The sequence below is a fragment of the Hypomesus transpacificus genome, chromosome 4 (assembly GCF_021917145.1).
Source record: "Hypomesus transpacificus isolate Combined female chromosome 4, fHypTra1, whole genome shotgun sequence".
Taxonomy (NCBI): domain Eukaryota; kingdom Metazoa; phylum Chordata; class Actinopteri; order Osmeriformes; family Osmeridae; genus Hypomesus; species Hypomesus transpacificus.
This window is the reverse complement of record NC_061063.1, coordinates 8,691,824-8,707,494: the sequence shown is the minus strand read 5'-3', so window position 1 is coordinate 8,707,494 and position 15,671 is coordinate 8,691,824. Positions and strand designations below refer to the sequence as shown.

The 15,671-nt window shown below is 46.8% G+C and overlaps 2 protein-coding genes across 2 annotated transcripts in view; one reads left to right on the top strand and one right to left on the bottom strand.

Moving 5' to 3' along the window:
* LOC124467423 (exostosin-1c-like) overlaps positions 1 to 12,801 on the top strand; it is a 35,597-nt gene extending 22,796 nt beyond the window's left edge. The window contains 10 exon segments of the mRNA XM_047019705.1: positions 6,558 to 6,651; positions 8,864 to 8,971; positions 9,775 to 9,894; positions 10,335 to 10,467; positions 10,652 to 10,770; positions 10,941 to 11,036; positions 11,379 to 11,465; positions 11,580 to 11,740; positions 11,869 to 12,040; positions 12,169 to 12,801. Of these exon segments, the coding sequence (XP_046875661.1) occupies positions 6,558 to 6,651; positions 8,864 to 8,971; positions 9,775 to 9,894; positions 10,335 to 10,467; positions 10,652 to 10,770; positions 10,941 to 11,036; positions 11,379 to 11,465; positions 11,580 to 11,740; positions 11,869 to 12,040; positions 12,169 to 12,354 (1,276 nt within the window). The 3' untranslated portion in view covers positions 12,355 to 12,801.
* Positions 12,802 to 12,848: 47 nt separating this feature from the next.
* On the bottom strand, positions 12,849 to 15,529 carry zgc:114119 (Mediator of RNA polymerase II transcription subunit 30-like). The gene is made up of 5 exons (XM_047019276.1): positions 15,351 to 15,529; positions 14,560 to 14,811; positions 14,279 to 14,437; positions 14,053 to 14,142; positions 12,849 to 13,815 (listed from the first exon to the last, which is right to left on the bottom strand). Exons 2-5 carry the CDS (start codon positions 14,785 to 14,787, stop codon positions 13,720 to 13,722), a joined length of 573 nt encoding a protein of 190 aa, XP_046875232.1. The 5' UTR covers positions 14,788 to 14,811; positions 15,351 to 15,529; the 3' UTR covers positions 12,849 to 13,719.
* Between the last annotated feature and the right edge of the window lie 142 nt (positions 15,530 to 15,671).

The following is a 15,671-nucleotide window of genomic DNA, read 5'->3' as shown; positions in this document are numbered from 1 at the left end:
CATTCTGTTGACAGCTAACCCTTAGTGACATTAGAGAGTTAGCAGTAGAGATGTATTGTCTGACAGAAGCCATAACTACTTTGTCCACCTGTCCTTTGTACTCAATGACGACTTCTAACAAGGACACTAAGTTCCTGTGGATATTTCCGACTATTGTGCCTCCACCTGGGCTTGCATGGGGAGAAGAGGAGACCTCCCTATTGGTTCAGCTGCCGGCAGTGTGTGTTGAAGCTTCTGAACATGCCGCCGTATTTGCTCAGAACCAGAATAGTCTTAACGACGTTTTTGAAATGTGTAAGACTCTTTTCTTTTGATGCTTCTGGACTGGTGTGTTTTGTCGGTGGTCTATAGGTGGTCTACTGATAAATTGAATGTTGGTGTGTGCATGCTAAGGGTGGGTGGTTTCTATTGAAGTGCTATGGGATGGTGGCAGTTGCCTTCACTCATCTTGCTGAGGGACTTGGCTGGAGAATGGCTCCCTTTGTTATTTTAGAAGTGGTAGACACACGCACACACAAACACACACACATGCAGCCTCCACACACACATACAGCCTCCACACACACATGGACACACACTGATGTGTGAGCTACCAACGCTTACTGGTTTGGAAGCAGGAAAACCTTAAGGGGGTAAAACTGTCATTGATGTGTAAATTCTTTATAAATAATTCATCTTGGGTTTTTCCTCAAAGAAAACAAAAAGTTGACGTGTGATCACAATTCTCTCAAAGCTTGCTCTCTCTCTCTCTCTCTCTCGCTCTCTCTCTCTCTCGCTCTCTCTCTCTCTCTCTCTCTCTCTCTCTCTCTCTCTCTCTCTCTCCCCCTCTCCCTCTCCCTCTCTTTCTTCAAATTCAATAGAATTTAATGGTGCTTTTTATTGGCATGGCAAGATCTTTGAATTGCATTAATTTATAGGTGTAAGAAAATACAAATTAATATATTTTTATACAAGTCATTAAAGAGCGAACAACATATTTATTTTGTAATAAACAATTATTCAAGTTCATTTTTTACTTCTCTCTGTGAGAGACTATGGAGAAAGGAAGTGTGCGGTTTGTATGTTTGTGTGAAAGCTATCTAGAGAGTGTGTGTGTGTGTATACAGTACCAGTCAAAGGTTTGGACACATTTTCCTAAACTTTTGACTGGTACTGTATATGTGTGTGAGAGAGAGAACTCTATATTTATGCCCAGAAACCCAGATTTCACATCAGTCATGCTCGAGCTCCAGTAACTTCCAGCACAGCACCCCGGGAAGAGGAGCCTTGACTTTCATTTCTGTTCTATGGAAAAACATATCACTTCTACTCTTCATTTCAGTCATGTATTCAGTTTGCAGGCACTTTCTCCAAAGCATGTACAGTACAAGGGGTACCCTGTTGAACCTGTGACCTCTTACCCTCTGAGCTATACCCTCCCCCTCTGTCTGTGTATCCTGTGCATTCTCTCTCTTTCTTATCATCGATCACTGCAACCTTCCCCTCCGTCCTTTTGCTCTGGCCCCAATGTTCTTAATTGATTGTCCCGGGTCGCTCACATAACAAAACAGCAGTGATGCACACAGTTTTTGACCTCCACCCTGAATTCCCCTCTGCACCACCAGCTATCTCTCTCTCTCTTTGTTGGTCTCCCTACCTCCTCTTTTGATACCTTTTAACACTTTTCCCGGACACCGCCTTCCCCCATCACCACCCGCACCCCCCACTACCTCTCAACTTGTACCAGCCCCCCCCCCCCCCCCCCCCCCCCCCCCCACAGGAACAGGACTGGCACTCGATCTGCCTGTAGCCTCCGTCTGTGCTTTTATACTAATGGACAGCTGTGCTCTCATTTCTATATATACCATCACATGATGATGTTTCCGGTGGCTCTCAGCTGCCTGTGAGGGTGAGAATGAGCAGGGCACGTGTGGGGGTGTATAGTAGGTGCATGTGTGTGGCATGGCAGGTTGGAGAGTGAGTCGTGTGCCTGAGTGTGTAAATGTGTCATTATGTCAGGTTCAGGAGTGAGTTATGTGTGTGTGCCAGGTTGAAGTGTAAGTAATAGTGTTAAGGGATCAGCTTGGTGGTCGGGTCGTATCCGTCCAGATTACACGGCTTAGTGGCTTTATCCTCGTCTCTGTGTAATTAACATGGAGGGAGAGATAGAGTGAGGGATGGAGGGATGGAGAGAGTAAGGAGGATGAGAGAAGGAGGGTGGGGGGGAGAGGGGCTGTATAGAGCAGATTAATAAAACAAAAACACATACACACTCAAATAGATAAAGAGCTGGGTGTCATGACACGGAGGACTGTGGATTATTTGGATACGCAAAGTCCGGAACAAATTGCAGAGAGAATATGAGCTGGTATGTGTGTGTATGTATGTGTATGTGTGTGTGGTTCTGACCGCTCTGTAAGATTCTGAGGCAGGTCTGCAGGCTGAGTGGAATCGCTGCACATTGGCATCAGACTAAACACACACACTCACACACACGCACATGGTGAAAGACGACAATATTTAAGTATTCTCTCATCCTTAGCGAAGATTCATACATTTTCAGGGCATGGGCTGGAGGCAGCTGGGTGTGAGGCAGCTGGATGTGAGGCAGGTCGATGTGAGGTAGCTGTGTGTGAGGCAGCTCGAATCAGTCCTGTTTCAGCCCTGACTCACGAGGAACATCTGACACACAGAGAAGGTCAGGGACAGGAAGTGATAGAGAGAGTGAGGGACAGGGAGGGAGGGGGAGAGAGTGAGCGACAGGAAGTGATAGAGAGAGTGAGGGACAGGGAGGGAGGGGGAGAGAGTGAGCGACAGGAAGTGATAGAGAGAGTGAGGGACAGGCAGGGAGGGGGAGAGAAGGAACAGGTTTTTCTTTCCGTCTGCCACAACAGTTGTTGGAGGTGGGAGGAGGAATAGATATGAGGTAAAATGAGAGTAGTGGGGGGGAGCCTAGGAAAAAGAAAACGACAGACAGAAGATCAGATTAGACATCTGCACACACCGTGACATGTGCACACACACAAACACAGATACACTAGTGAAAAACACATATTCACACACACACACACATTAATGCACCCGATGAGCTATTCTAACTCACATGCATTCTAACACACACATGGACACATTCACAGAGATTATAAGAATGGAGAGACAGGACAAAGAAAGGGAAGAGAAGAGTCACAGATTAGAGATGTTATTATCATTCCTGGCATTGACCACTGGAACCAGCCCACACACGCACACACACACCACACACACACATGCACGCACACACACAAATGCATCTTCTTCCTCCTTCCTTTCTCTCTCTCTCTCTCTCTCTCTCTCTCTCTCTCTCTCTCTCTCTCTCTCTCTCTCTCTCTCTCTCTCTCTCTCTCTCTCTCTCCCCCCCCTCTGTCTCTTTCTGTCTCTCTCTCTGTTAGTTTAATGTAATAAGATACTAGAGGTCTTTATTCCTCCACAAGCTGAAACCCAAACTGTGTATTCAGTCCTCCATCTCTCTCTCCCTGTCCTCTGTCTCTCTCCACCTCTCTCTCTATCACTTCCATTCTCTGTTTTCTGTCCATGTATTTACACCCCCCCCCCCCTTTCTGTATCTCTCCCAATCTCTGTCGGTCTCTACCCAAAGCCTGCAGACAGCACAAAGTCTGTGACTCTCTCTCCATCGCTCTCTCCGAGCCACCTTCCTCGCTCTGGACAGCTGAGACAGCTGGCCACATCCCGTGTTCCCTTTCTACCCTCCCTCCGCCCCAGCCCTCCCCACCCTCCGACCTCCTCCAAAACTCTCCTCCTCCTCCGCCCTTTCTCTTTGGCCCACTGCAGGATAGTTGTGGGCCGCCTTTTAGGCTGTGCCCATAGTTCATTTAGTATGGAGATAAATTCTGACTTCCTGTCTTCAATCAGACAATATTCAATATGACCTGATCTTCCATCACTGGGATGCACTTTGACAGTTTTAATACTGTGGTACATAGTGGGTGTTGACGGATGTTATTTCATGTGTGTGTGCTCGCTGAGGTGAAAAGAGCATACACAGTATCGACAGTGGCCACTTAGCACTATTGTACCATGACAGCTAATCTATATACCTGGTCCCAAGCCGCACACACACAGACACACACAGTCTATTGACATCTGACCTTTGCGCATAATGGGGTGGGGATCTACAGACCAGCCGCTGCTGTCCATCAGAAACCAGGCCCCTCCCTTCTCCCTTCCATCTGGTCGATAGTCTTTCCTTCGCCAGCCTATCAGCGTTTTGCACAGAGACCTGCGATTGGAAGGGGAGAGGGATGTCGAGGGGGAGGGAGCAAGGCTTAACAGCAGCAGAATGAGAAAAGAATGAGAGAGAGAGAGAGAGGGAGAGGGAGAGGGAGAGGGAGAGGGAGAGGGAGAGGGGGGAGGGGGAGGGGGAGGGGGAGGGGAGAGGGAGAGGGAGAGGGAGAGGGAGAGGGAGAGGGAGAGGGAGAGGGAGAGGGAGAGGGAGAGGGAGAGGGAGAGGGAGAGGGGAGAGGGAGAGGGAGAGAGAGGGGCTGGAAACAGGTAGATAGAAGAGAGAGAGAGAGAGGGGCTGGAAACAGGTGAACTCAGGTGACTGTCTCTTTCTCTCTGTCTCTCCCTAAGGCACACACATACACACACACACGCACATAGATGGACACTCATTTGTCGATTAAACAAGCTCGCAGATCGAGTGAGTCAGGGTGCACCAGACTACATGACATTTGTATTAAGCATCTCAGCCTCAGCTGTGTGTGTGTGTGTGTGTGTCTGTGTACGTGTCTGACTGCTTGCGTGTGTGTCGCCTCTCATGCGTGATTAGATCCTCTTTTGCTCCAACATGGATTTCTTCCGTATTTGATGTTTAATATTTAATAACTTCTGTCCCTCAGGGACCCAGAAGATCAGAGCCAAGCAGAGTTTCTGCAGCACTCATACACACGTGTGTAGACAGTGATAATGCATGGATTTATCTACAGTATATGGCTGTTATCGGAATAACCCCACACACACACACACACACACACACACACACAGGTACCTTACAAAACATCCATTCAGGCACATCATGCGCACATTCTCTTAAACGATTGGCTCTAGTCTCATGCTTCAGTACATTACAGTAACATTGGAATAGCTCACACACACTACTACCCACAGTCACACTCATGGAATGAGACAGAAAGAGAGAGAGAGAAAGAGAGGGAGGGAGGGAAGACATAAGAAGGGAGTAGAGTTAATTTGAGGGAAAAGCCAGCGGGACAGTTAGTTGAGAGGGAATTGAACAGCAGTCATTTGTTCTTGGAAAACAAACTGCTGATAAATGATGTAGTTGCTCCGTGCCTTTAAGAAAAGTTGCTCATTAAAAAAGCGGCAGCAGACAAATCAGCTGGCTGGCCCGGAGAGGCAGGAAGCAGGGCAGCATCGCTTCACGCTGGGGGTTCTAGACACAGACAAGAGTGGCTACAACAATCTTTTACACTCTCTCTCCCTCTCTATCTCTCTCACTCTCTCTCTCACTCTCACTCACACAGGATGCAGTTTCAGCAGTAATGGTTAAGGTCTGTCAACAGGTGGAAAAACAGCCACAACAACAACATAATCGTTTAGTTTATGTAAAACAATGCTGCCTTTTATTCCCCTGCCTCTAGTGTGTGTGTGTGTGGGGGGGGGGAGTTAGAGAGTTCTTGGAAATAAGCCTGTGCCGGGGGTGTATAATGGGAGTGTATATTTTCTATACAGTACAACAGTACACAATGTGGTACCCGTTCAAAACACCACATACCAAAATCCTTATCAATGTCAGCATCTACAATACATGATTCCAACGCGAGAGAGAGACCAGAGAGACCAGAGAGAGAGACCAAAGAGACCAGAGAGAGCAGAGAGAGAGACCAGAGAGAGAGACCAGAGAGACCAGAGAGAAAGACCAGAGAGAACAAAAAAATAAACAAAAAATAAGGAGAGACCATTGCACAGAGAAAATAGGAAGAGAGATCAGGGCACAGAGAAATGGACCAGACAGGTACCTTAGAGAAACCAAGGAGACAAAAGGAGAGGCCAGAGGAAGGGGGCTGGATGCTGGACGTGTGAATACTGTGTATGCAACAGTACACAGTAGACATGCAGGGGAGATTAATGACCCCCATATTTCACACCATCGCCTCACGGAAGAACGGAAACAAGCTACAACACACACACACGCACACAATGAGGTCAGAAACTTTGCTATAACACCACATGTTAATTGGTTTGCTGTGTGTATGCTGAATTGTTATAGTTCTGAATAATCTTCATACACCATAAGTCCTTTGTTCAGCTTCATTTCTAGAGACAGTTGGGGAGAGAGAGACAGAAAGGCAGTACCTTGGTGATACGCACTCTCCCCCAGAGAGCCACTGGGCCAGGGCACCACTTACATCCCAGGACAATCACACTGATAGTTACATTAACTGGACTGCTGCTGTTCCTTTGTTGAAATGGGAGGTTTCAACTGCTTTCTGTGCCTGGAGTACAGGCAAGGTAAGGTACTAGAAGTCATTCTCTTTCTTTGTGTCTCTCTCCTCTGTCAGGTTTGACTACCAGGAGCTGCTCCACAACTCCACCTTCTGTCTGGTGCCTCGGGGACGACGCCTGGGGTCCTTCCGCTTCCTGGAGTCTCTACAGGTACACACACACATACACACACACACACACACACCACATACACAGACACACAACACAGACACCAACACACCACACGTACACACACTCACCACACACACATCACACACACTCTCACAATTTCTCTCAAGGGTCTGAGAGTGAAAGTGAAAGGTCCGGAAGCTTCTATAGGGGTGCCAGCCTGACACACTGCTGAATGGACAAAACCTCTCAACACAAGGCTTGGCAGCCACACTCTCTCCTGCACTACTAACTCACTCCTCCACACTATCCATCTTTGTCTCTCTCTCTCATTCTCTGTATCTCTTTCTATTTTCTCTTTGTATTTTCTGAGTCTTTGGGTTTTTCATTCAGTTTTCTTTAAGATTTGCAAGATCTTTTTTTTCTTTCCCTGCCAACCAAGCCCACAAAAGAACTGGCAATTACCCGTGTGGTAGGAAACTGACTGCCAGGTTTCCAATGTGCACGCGCCCACACACACAAACACACACATACACACTCACACATACATACACTCACACAGCATCCCAATACCTCTCTCTCATCATCTCTTAACCAGAGCAACCTAAAAACAACAGACACATATGCCCACATGCTGAGCACCTCTGATAACCAGGCAGGGGAATACATTTGACAGTCAGCCTGTTTCAAAGCACCCCAGAGGGGGTGGGGGAGGGCAATTAAGCAAGCTCCAGGCTTCCCCTTGTTTATGGAGGCCTTGTCATTCTGGCTGTGACCCTTTTACCTGGAGCTTTACATGTGCTCTGTTTGTGTGAGTACATCTGTATGTGTCATGCCTATGTGGGTTTGCATGCGTGTGTGTGTATGTGTGTGTATGTGTGTGTGTGTGTGTGTGTGTTCCTGGGTGTCCTGTAGCCAGTCTGGTCTCTGATGAAACACTGAAGCGTCTCAGCGCCAGAGGGAGAAGACTGTTTGATCTCTGACTGGAGACGCCTCCCTCTCTCCCCCTCTCTCTCTCTCTCTCTCTCTCTCTCTCTCTCTCTCTCTCTCTCTCTCTCTCTCTCTCTCTCTCTCTCTCTCTCTCTCCCTCCTTCTCTTTCTCTCCCTCTCTCTGTCAGTCTCTCTCTCTCCTTTCTCTCCCTCCCTCTCTTTCCGTCTCTCTCTCTCTCCAGTGATTTAATTAGAAAATAATACGAAACACTGAAAAAAATATAAACTCATCACCACTCAGACCACAGTCTTGGAGGAAGGGAGCGAGGGAACGACGGAGGGATCTAAAAAAGAAAAGTAGAACAACATCAAAAAGCTGTCTGTAAACAAGGGGATATGCAACATCAAACTCATCTTCAATAAGGCATGAAGGCCCCCTCCCCCACCCCCCCTCGTTCTCGTACTCCTGTATCTCCCTTCCTCCCTCTACCTCCCTCTCATGCACACGCGAGCACTGACAACCCTCCCCCTCCTTTCTCCCCCTCTCCCCCATCCTCTCTACAGAAAGTGTTTACTTATTCCTCTATCACTCTCTCTTTCCTTACCCTTTCATGCTCTCCTCACAGTGTACTTAATTAGCGGACTAGGTTTCCACTCAGTGTGAGTGTATGTGAGTGTGTGTGTGTGTGTGTGTATCTCAAGGGCCCCTTGGGCCCTCTGGGTCTGGAGAGATATGAGCTCTGACTCATTCAGCCTCCCAAGAGTTTCATACACATACCACACACACATGCACACAAGCATACACTATTATATACACAGACAAGCACACATGCATGCACACACACTAACACAGTCACACACTAAGTAACTTACAAGTAAGTAAGTAAGTAAGTAAGTGAGTAAGTACATTTTATTCATTAAGCACACTCTAACACAGCAAGGCTGACCGAGGTTGGATTTAAAAACAGACAATGAAGGAGTCTGCCTGATAGAAAGGGGAAGCTGATTCCACAGCCTAAGACCAGCAACTGCAAAGGCTCTATCACCTGTACGTATACAGCGTGACCAGGGAGTGTACAAAAGTAGCTTGTCCGCAGACCTCAGTGACCTAATGGATGTGTGTAATTGTAAGAGGTCTGAGATATACACACATGCTACACATGCCCTATCAAAGAGCTAGCTATGATGTTGTTTTTATAAACTCAGATTAGCATTTGAAGACTATCCTGTTGATCCAATACTGAGACAACAAGGATCAATTGGATATCCTACCTACTAATTAATTTCCATGTGTGTGTGCGTGTGCATTTGTGTGTGTATATAGGCTGCCTGTATACCGGTGTTGCTCAGCAACGGCTGGGAGCTGCCCTTCTCTGATGTCATCCAGTGGAATCAGGCTGTCATCGAAGGAGATGAGAGACTACTGCTGCAGGTAACACGCACACGCTCATTTATTTACATGCAGACAGACATTTACATACACATGTACGCATAGGCCTGCTTTTACACACCCTCACTCAGTTACATTTACATTTAGTCATTTTTTTTACACTCACACTCACACACACAGAACCGGTACACACACACACACACACTCGCACACATTTAGCTTGTTCCACCAGTATACCACAGAGCTTGGATCCATTCCATTTGAAGTCTGTCAAGGCTGGAACTGACATTCCATCAACTGAAAGGAAGCCCTAAAAACACAAGGGATTTTTTCACACCTTGACAGAATTGGCTAAATTGAAATGTGATTTACTCAAGCAAACACACACACGCTCACACCACAGGTCGTGTCAGGGGTTAAGGATGTGGAAATTGAGTTTTGAGGGGCATAAGATAGCAGATATTTGAGGTTAACATGTCCAATCAGACATCAGACAGTTGATGAAGTAGTGAAAGGTGAACATTGACAGAGAAGGAGGGATAGAGGTGGAGGTCCCAAGATAGCAGGCCAAGACTGACTGTTACCAGGGTAGAATGAGTCCTACTCCCAGGCTGACATGGGGGGCTAATGGGGTGTTTAGATCTCTGGTAAATCTGGTGAATCTTAATCAGACCCTCACTGGAATAGCTGGGTGTAGGAAGGGGATGTATAGGATGTTACTGGATGTCTGGATAAAGTATTCTAAATACCTGTCTGTCTGGCTGTCTGCCTTCCTGTCTGTCTGTCTGTCTGCCTTCCTGTCTGTCTGTCTGCCTTCCTGCCTGTCTGCCTGTCTATCTGTCCAGGTTCCGTCCACAGTGCGAGCAGTTGGGAATGAGCGAGTGCTGGCTCTGAGGCAGCGGACACAGATTCTGTGGGAGGCCTACTTCTCTTCTGTGGACAAAATAGTCCTCACCACTCTGGAGGTGAGCACACACACACGTGTGTGACAGACATACATATAATGTCATACACACACATAGACGGACACACACAAACATAAAAGCCCACACACAAATACACAAGCACAGAAAGACACACACTTCCATATACACACTAACATAAAAATATTCATGACAGGACACACAGGCCCCTCTGGATGTGGGTGATAAGCAGCTTAGTAGTGAGGGGTCGTTTCCTCCAGGGAGACGGCATTCACCCTCAGGTTCATGTTTGGGATAAGGCTGGTTAGAATTACATTTACTGTCCCTATCTATCCTACACTGACACCTAGTGTCCGGGGTTGGGAAGTGCATGCTAGTTATGCTATAGTGAGAAATAAACAGTAGATTGGAAGTTGAAATCGGGATATTTCTCTTATGTCCTTTTTTTTCTCTCATCCATCCTTCCTCTCTCCCTCCTGCAGATCATAAAGGACCGTGTGTTCTCCCATGTATCCAGGAACAGGTACATGTGGAACTCTCTACCAGGGGGGCTGCTGGTGTTACCAGAGTACTCCACACACCTGGCCCATTTCCCCTTCTTCTACCTGAACCTGGGTATGGAACACACACACACGCGCAGGCTAGAACACAAAACTACATCTAACGTCTTGTCCCTCATCCCAAATTCTTAACCCTTAACACCCTACCTGTAAATAACTATCCAATTATTTTGCTTAAGTTACCCATTATATCACTTAAATATTTTTTTTCTCATTTTTTTATTTGCATTCTTCTGTAGGAGTGAGTCCAGGTCAGGAGTTCACTGCTGTCATTCACGCTGTGACCCCATTGGTTTCTCAGTCTCAGCCAATCATGAAGCTGCTCCAGGTGGTCTCCAAGTCTAAGTACTGCTCACAGGTTCGTTCCAGAACATCCGCTGAGCTCGGCGTCGAACGTGTTGAGCGGAGACAATCAGCCTTAAATGTAGACACGTCAAAAGGCGTGCGTCTTTCTGATTCGAGCGGATTTAATGACTTTAGGTGTTTATTTGCATGTGGTGTTACACCCCCCCCCCTTCCCCCTTCCAGATCATCATCCTGTGGAACAGTGAGAAGCCAGCTCCCCACAGAACTAAATGGCCCCCCATGCCTGTACCCCTCATTGTGACAGACGGCAGGAGGAAGGTGAGTGAAAACGTCAACTAGTGACAATCTGTCTGTCTGTCTCTAGCTATTAACCACAGGCAAATTCAAATGAGCTTGACTGGCATGACTTCCGTGACTTCAGACTCTTCTGTTTACCCACTTGCTTTCTCTCTCTCCCTCAAACTTACAAACCCTACTCAGGCCAGGAAAGTGGCAGACTTGTTTGTCACTTGTTCTTCTTCGCCAAGTAACTCTCATTCCATTCAGTTAAGAAGCAAGCTTGATGACATTACTGAAATTAACCACTCTCTCTCTCTCTCTCTCTATGTCTGTCTCTCTCTCTCTGTCTCTCTCTCCCCCTCTCCTTCTCTCTTCTCCCAGACAACCAGCAGGTTTCTGCCTAATGCCGCCATAGAGACAGACGCAGTGCTGAGTCTGGATGAAGACACAGTCTTGCTGACAAGTGAAGTACGTCTGTGGTTGTGTGTGCATGACGTTCATGTGTGTGTCTATCGCATCCAGTAACCAGTCATACTGGTCCCAACAGTAAACTGTCAAATGGGTCAACTCTGCCCCCTGCAGGTGAACTTTGCCTTCCTGGTGTGGCGTAGCTTCCCTGACCGCATCGTGGGTTACCCCCCCAGGAGCCACTTCTGGGACCCCCTGAAGCACGCTTGGGGGTACACCTCCAAGTGGACCAACGACTACTCCATAGTCCTGACCGGAGCAGCCTTCTACCACAGGTGACACACACTGGAGATGGAGAAAGAGGATTTGTGTGTGTGACATTCCAGGCACCTGCATCGTGTAGTCTGACTGCAAATACCGTCACCTGAAAGTGATATCTCTTTTTCTCTTTCTTTCTCTCCAGGTACTACCATCACCTGTTCACTCACTACCTGCCGCCTTCGCTGCGAGCGCTAGTGGACCGCACCTCCAACTGCGAGGACATCCTCATGAACTTTCTGGTGTCCTCCGTCACTCACTTGCCCCCTATCAAGGTGGCCCAGAGGAAGCAGTACAAGGAGTTACCTAGCCCCCAGGTTGGTACACACACACACGCACACACACTCTCTGGCTCTCATGGTTTGTGGAGATGATTTACTGAAAGTGAAAAGCAGAAGGTGAATGTATTTGTATCTTAAAAGATTTCCTGTACCTCCTCTCCCAGGGTAGCAAGGGTCTGCCCTGGACCAACCCAGAGCACTTTAGCCAACGTCAGGAGTGCGTCAACACCTTCGCCAGCTGGTTCGGATACATGCCCCTGGTCCACTCCCAGTTCAGACTGGACCCAGTGCTGTTCAAGGACCAGGTGTCCGTCCTTCGCAAGAAATACAAGGACCTGGAAAGGGCCTGAGGGCGGCCCGAGGGACGGCTGCAGGGACAGGGAGGTCCAGTGCAGTGTGAATGATGGACAAAAGGAAAGATGGAGGATAGACAATGTGTGGCGCAGACTGGTCTGCAGCCCAGAGAAATGGAAAGGGGAACCAGTAGCAGAAGTCAGAAAGACCCACACCTCCATGGAGTCAGGGAAGACCACCCATTGGTTGACAACATGTTTGGGGGCCTCTGAGAGGTGTTATGATTGGCTCTCTGCTGAAAGTAGACGTTCTCCATAGGACAAATATGGGTGTTCTTCCCGTGGCTGTTCCCATAGAAGAAGCAGCACCTTGTATCAAGAGGACTCTGAGAGAAAGCCTATGTTTCCAGTCGAGTACTGGCTGGCTGAAGGATCTACATTCAGATGGTTCATTTCATATCAAAGTTGTAACTCTTAAGACCAATAAAATCATTTCTAAGTGTTATTGTGTAAGTGTAATTCGAATACTGTGGAATTATATCTGTAACAATTTATTTTTTTTGGTCCATTTCACACTTATATTCAAAACATGCATCTTAAAGTTCTTGTGACATGAGGATGAGACATGCAGAAGCTGGTTTTACAGTGTGATTTTTTTAGAGAAAACATTTTTTATTTTGTAGAAAAAGACATCTGCTTTTGCTGTCACTTCACGTGCAATGCTCCGCCCCTTTAGGCCAACAGGTGTGTATTAAGGAAGCAACTCTTGACATACAAATGTGTTCGCCTAGTCTCTCCAGAACACACACACACACACACAATATAGGACATATACTCACATACACACACCACCTGAGAACTAGCTGCCATGTGTCAAATTCAAGCTCAGAGCTTTTTAACGACTAGGGAAATACCAGGTGAGAAAACAAGTGTTTACACACAGGAAGTCACTGACTAGGTGGACATGTTATATCAGGTGCCACGGCTCAGTGCTTGGATTCAGAACAGACAGTACATGATAGTCAGATAGCCTAGAGTCTCAAAGTTGGAGTGAACACATGAAGAAACTGAGATACAACACAATTCATTTTGATATCAAATATTTTGTAGAGTAAGAAAAAACAACTTTGAAGTGGGAAAAAAACAAAACAAATATTCCCATAAATTCCGTTCCTGAATGCATTGTCTCTTTTGACCAGCAACCTCTGGTCAGGGCTAGCAGTCTCTTCTAAAGGAGAATAGATCCCTCCACCACAGTGTCAGAGTGGTCCTGAACCCCTATTCGACAGCACCAGAAAGCGAGGCGATGGGGGAAGAGCCTCAGACAGACTCTAACCCACAACTCTGGTCGGAAGGGGAAACTATCATGAAGTGCAGTCGGGGAAGAGGGGGGCGGGGTGACATAACTTTTTGGTTGTGATGTCATTTCCTCAGTGTCAACATGGCGTTGACGTCCCACAGTAGGTTCCTCATCTGGTCCATCAGGATCTTCATCTCCTGGTTCTTTTGCCTCACCTTCTGCAAAGAACACAAGATGACCACTCAGAGATTAGGAAAAGCCTACATATTTGTGACTAATCAGAAACATGTTAGTTTGGTTGTTTAAATATTTTTCCTCAAAATATTCATGTTGGATCTATTTCAAGATTCAGAGATAATGTTGACTGTACAGTCTTCAGGATTTGGGAGAAACATGGTTATGGTGAACTGATGTGACCCAGACAACAATGAGATGCCAAGGATATAGACACTAACCTCTAGAACCTCCCGTCTCTCCAAGTTCACAGCTGGATTGCAGGCCTCTACTTTAACCAGAGGGATCTCGTCTCCCATATACGGCACCAACTGAGGTACAACAGACAGCACTCACTGCAGATGGAACACTGGCTTCATCTTGATCAAATGCATACTCATACAAAGAAAGATGTGTTCCACAACGGTACAAGCAAATCTAACCACACAGCCGTTCATGACCTTTCACCTCGGTGGGGTCTTCCTGTAGGTCGGAGGTCATCTCCACACAGCGTTCATACAGGAGGCGGAGCTTGCGGAAGAGCAGTGCCAGCTGGCGCAGGTGTTCCTGGAGCTTACCGAAGCGGTCCTGGTAGGCAGCCTGGCTCTGGTTCACACCGTTAGGGAGCTGAAGAGGAGAAGACATGAGGAGGTAGAATAAGCACCTGTGAAGAGTTGAGTGGAACAGGATCCACAGCCTACTAAGGGGAGGAAACAAAGGCACGCAGATGATGCAGTCCATCATGATACCTGTGTGGCCCGGGTGATCTGGAAGATCTCCATGGTGCGTGTGACAATGTCCTGGACGGTCTCCTGGCCGATCCGACAGAGGAAGACTGGAGAGATCTCCCTCAGAGCCCCCTGGGCAGGCATGGGGGTCTGGCCAGGGACTGAGGCTGGGCCGGTGGGCAGGTGGGATTGCAGCTGGCCAGGCAGACCAGCAAGACCTGGCCCCTTCTGAGGTATGGAGGCTGACATTCAACAGGCTAGGCTGGTAGATTCCTATGGTTAGAGGAGAGGTTTTGAATGCAGAGGAAATACATTTTTAGAATGAGTTAATTTCAAATGAAAGTGTTTGAGTAACACGATATAAAAAAGGCATGTATGCTACCTACCGATATGGGTAAACACCCAACTACTTTTATGTAAGATCCGTACATGTTTATTGTATGCACATTCCCTTTAACAGACAAATCCTTGTTTGTGTGAATTTACATGACGAATAAAACAATTTGGATTAATGAAGTTCAGAATCAAAATGGTCAGATCATCAGAGATCTCGACCTGGGAGATCATTGTCAAATCATCAGTACCAAACTGGTCAATCCGGTTAACAAATACATTACCCTCGTGGTAGTTATGTCCAATCAAACATTTATTATTATCTATATTAATCATTATAATGAACTAAAATATTAGCTATAATAATCTTAGTTAATCGAATAAGCTACTTTAACATTGGGGGACAATAGTAGCCTTCAAAAAAGAGACAAGAAGAAGGAGCAAAGTAGCTAGATGGCTAGAGCTAACGTTATACTTACGGTGAGAAGTCCTTTGAAAGTTACTGTAAGCTGTTCCGTCAGTTGATTAAATATATGTAGCTAACCACTGTGGCTTGCATAAGGTTTGTTAACAAACGTTTCATTCAAACTGGGTAGCAAAAGCACATCAGAGAACCTTTGACAACATCCACCACGCCAGCCCCGGCTACGTCACTTCCTGGTCGTTTTGAAGTTTTTTCCCCTAGGAGGCGATAGAGAAGAGCCAAGACTCGAACGTTTCATCTCGACTTAAAGATGTGTTTGTGCTTGCTTTAACCAATGTTACAGAACAGAAGACATTTTTTTTTAATCTATGATTAC

Coding starts and splice junctions, on each gene's coding strand:
- zgc:114119 (XM_047019276.1), bottom strand. CDS start 14,787: ATGTCAGCCTCCATACCTCAGAAGGGGCCAGGTCTTGCTGGTCTGCCT. Junction 14,143..14,278: donor TACAGGAAGACCCCACCGAG/GTGAAAGGTCAT, acceptor GTTGTACCTCAG/TTGGTGCCGTATATGGGAGA. Junction 13,816..14,052: donor AGAGACGGGAGGTTCTAGAG/GTTAGTGTCTAT, acceptor TGTTCTTTGCAG/AAGGTGAGGCAAAAGAACCA.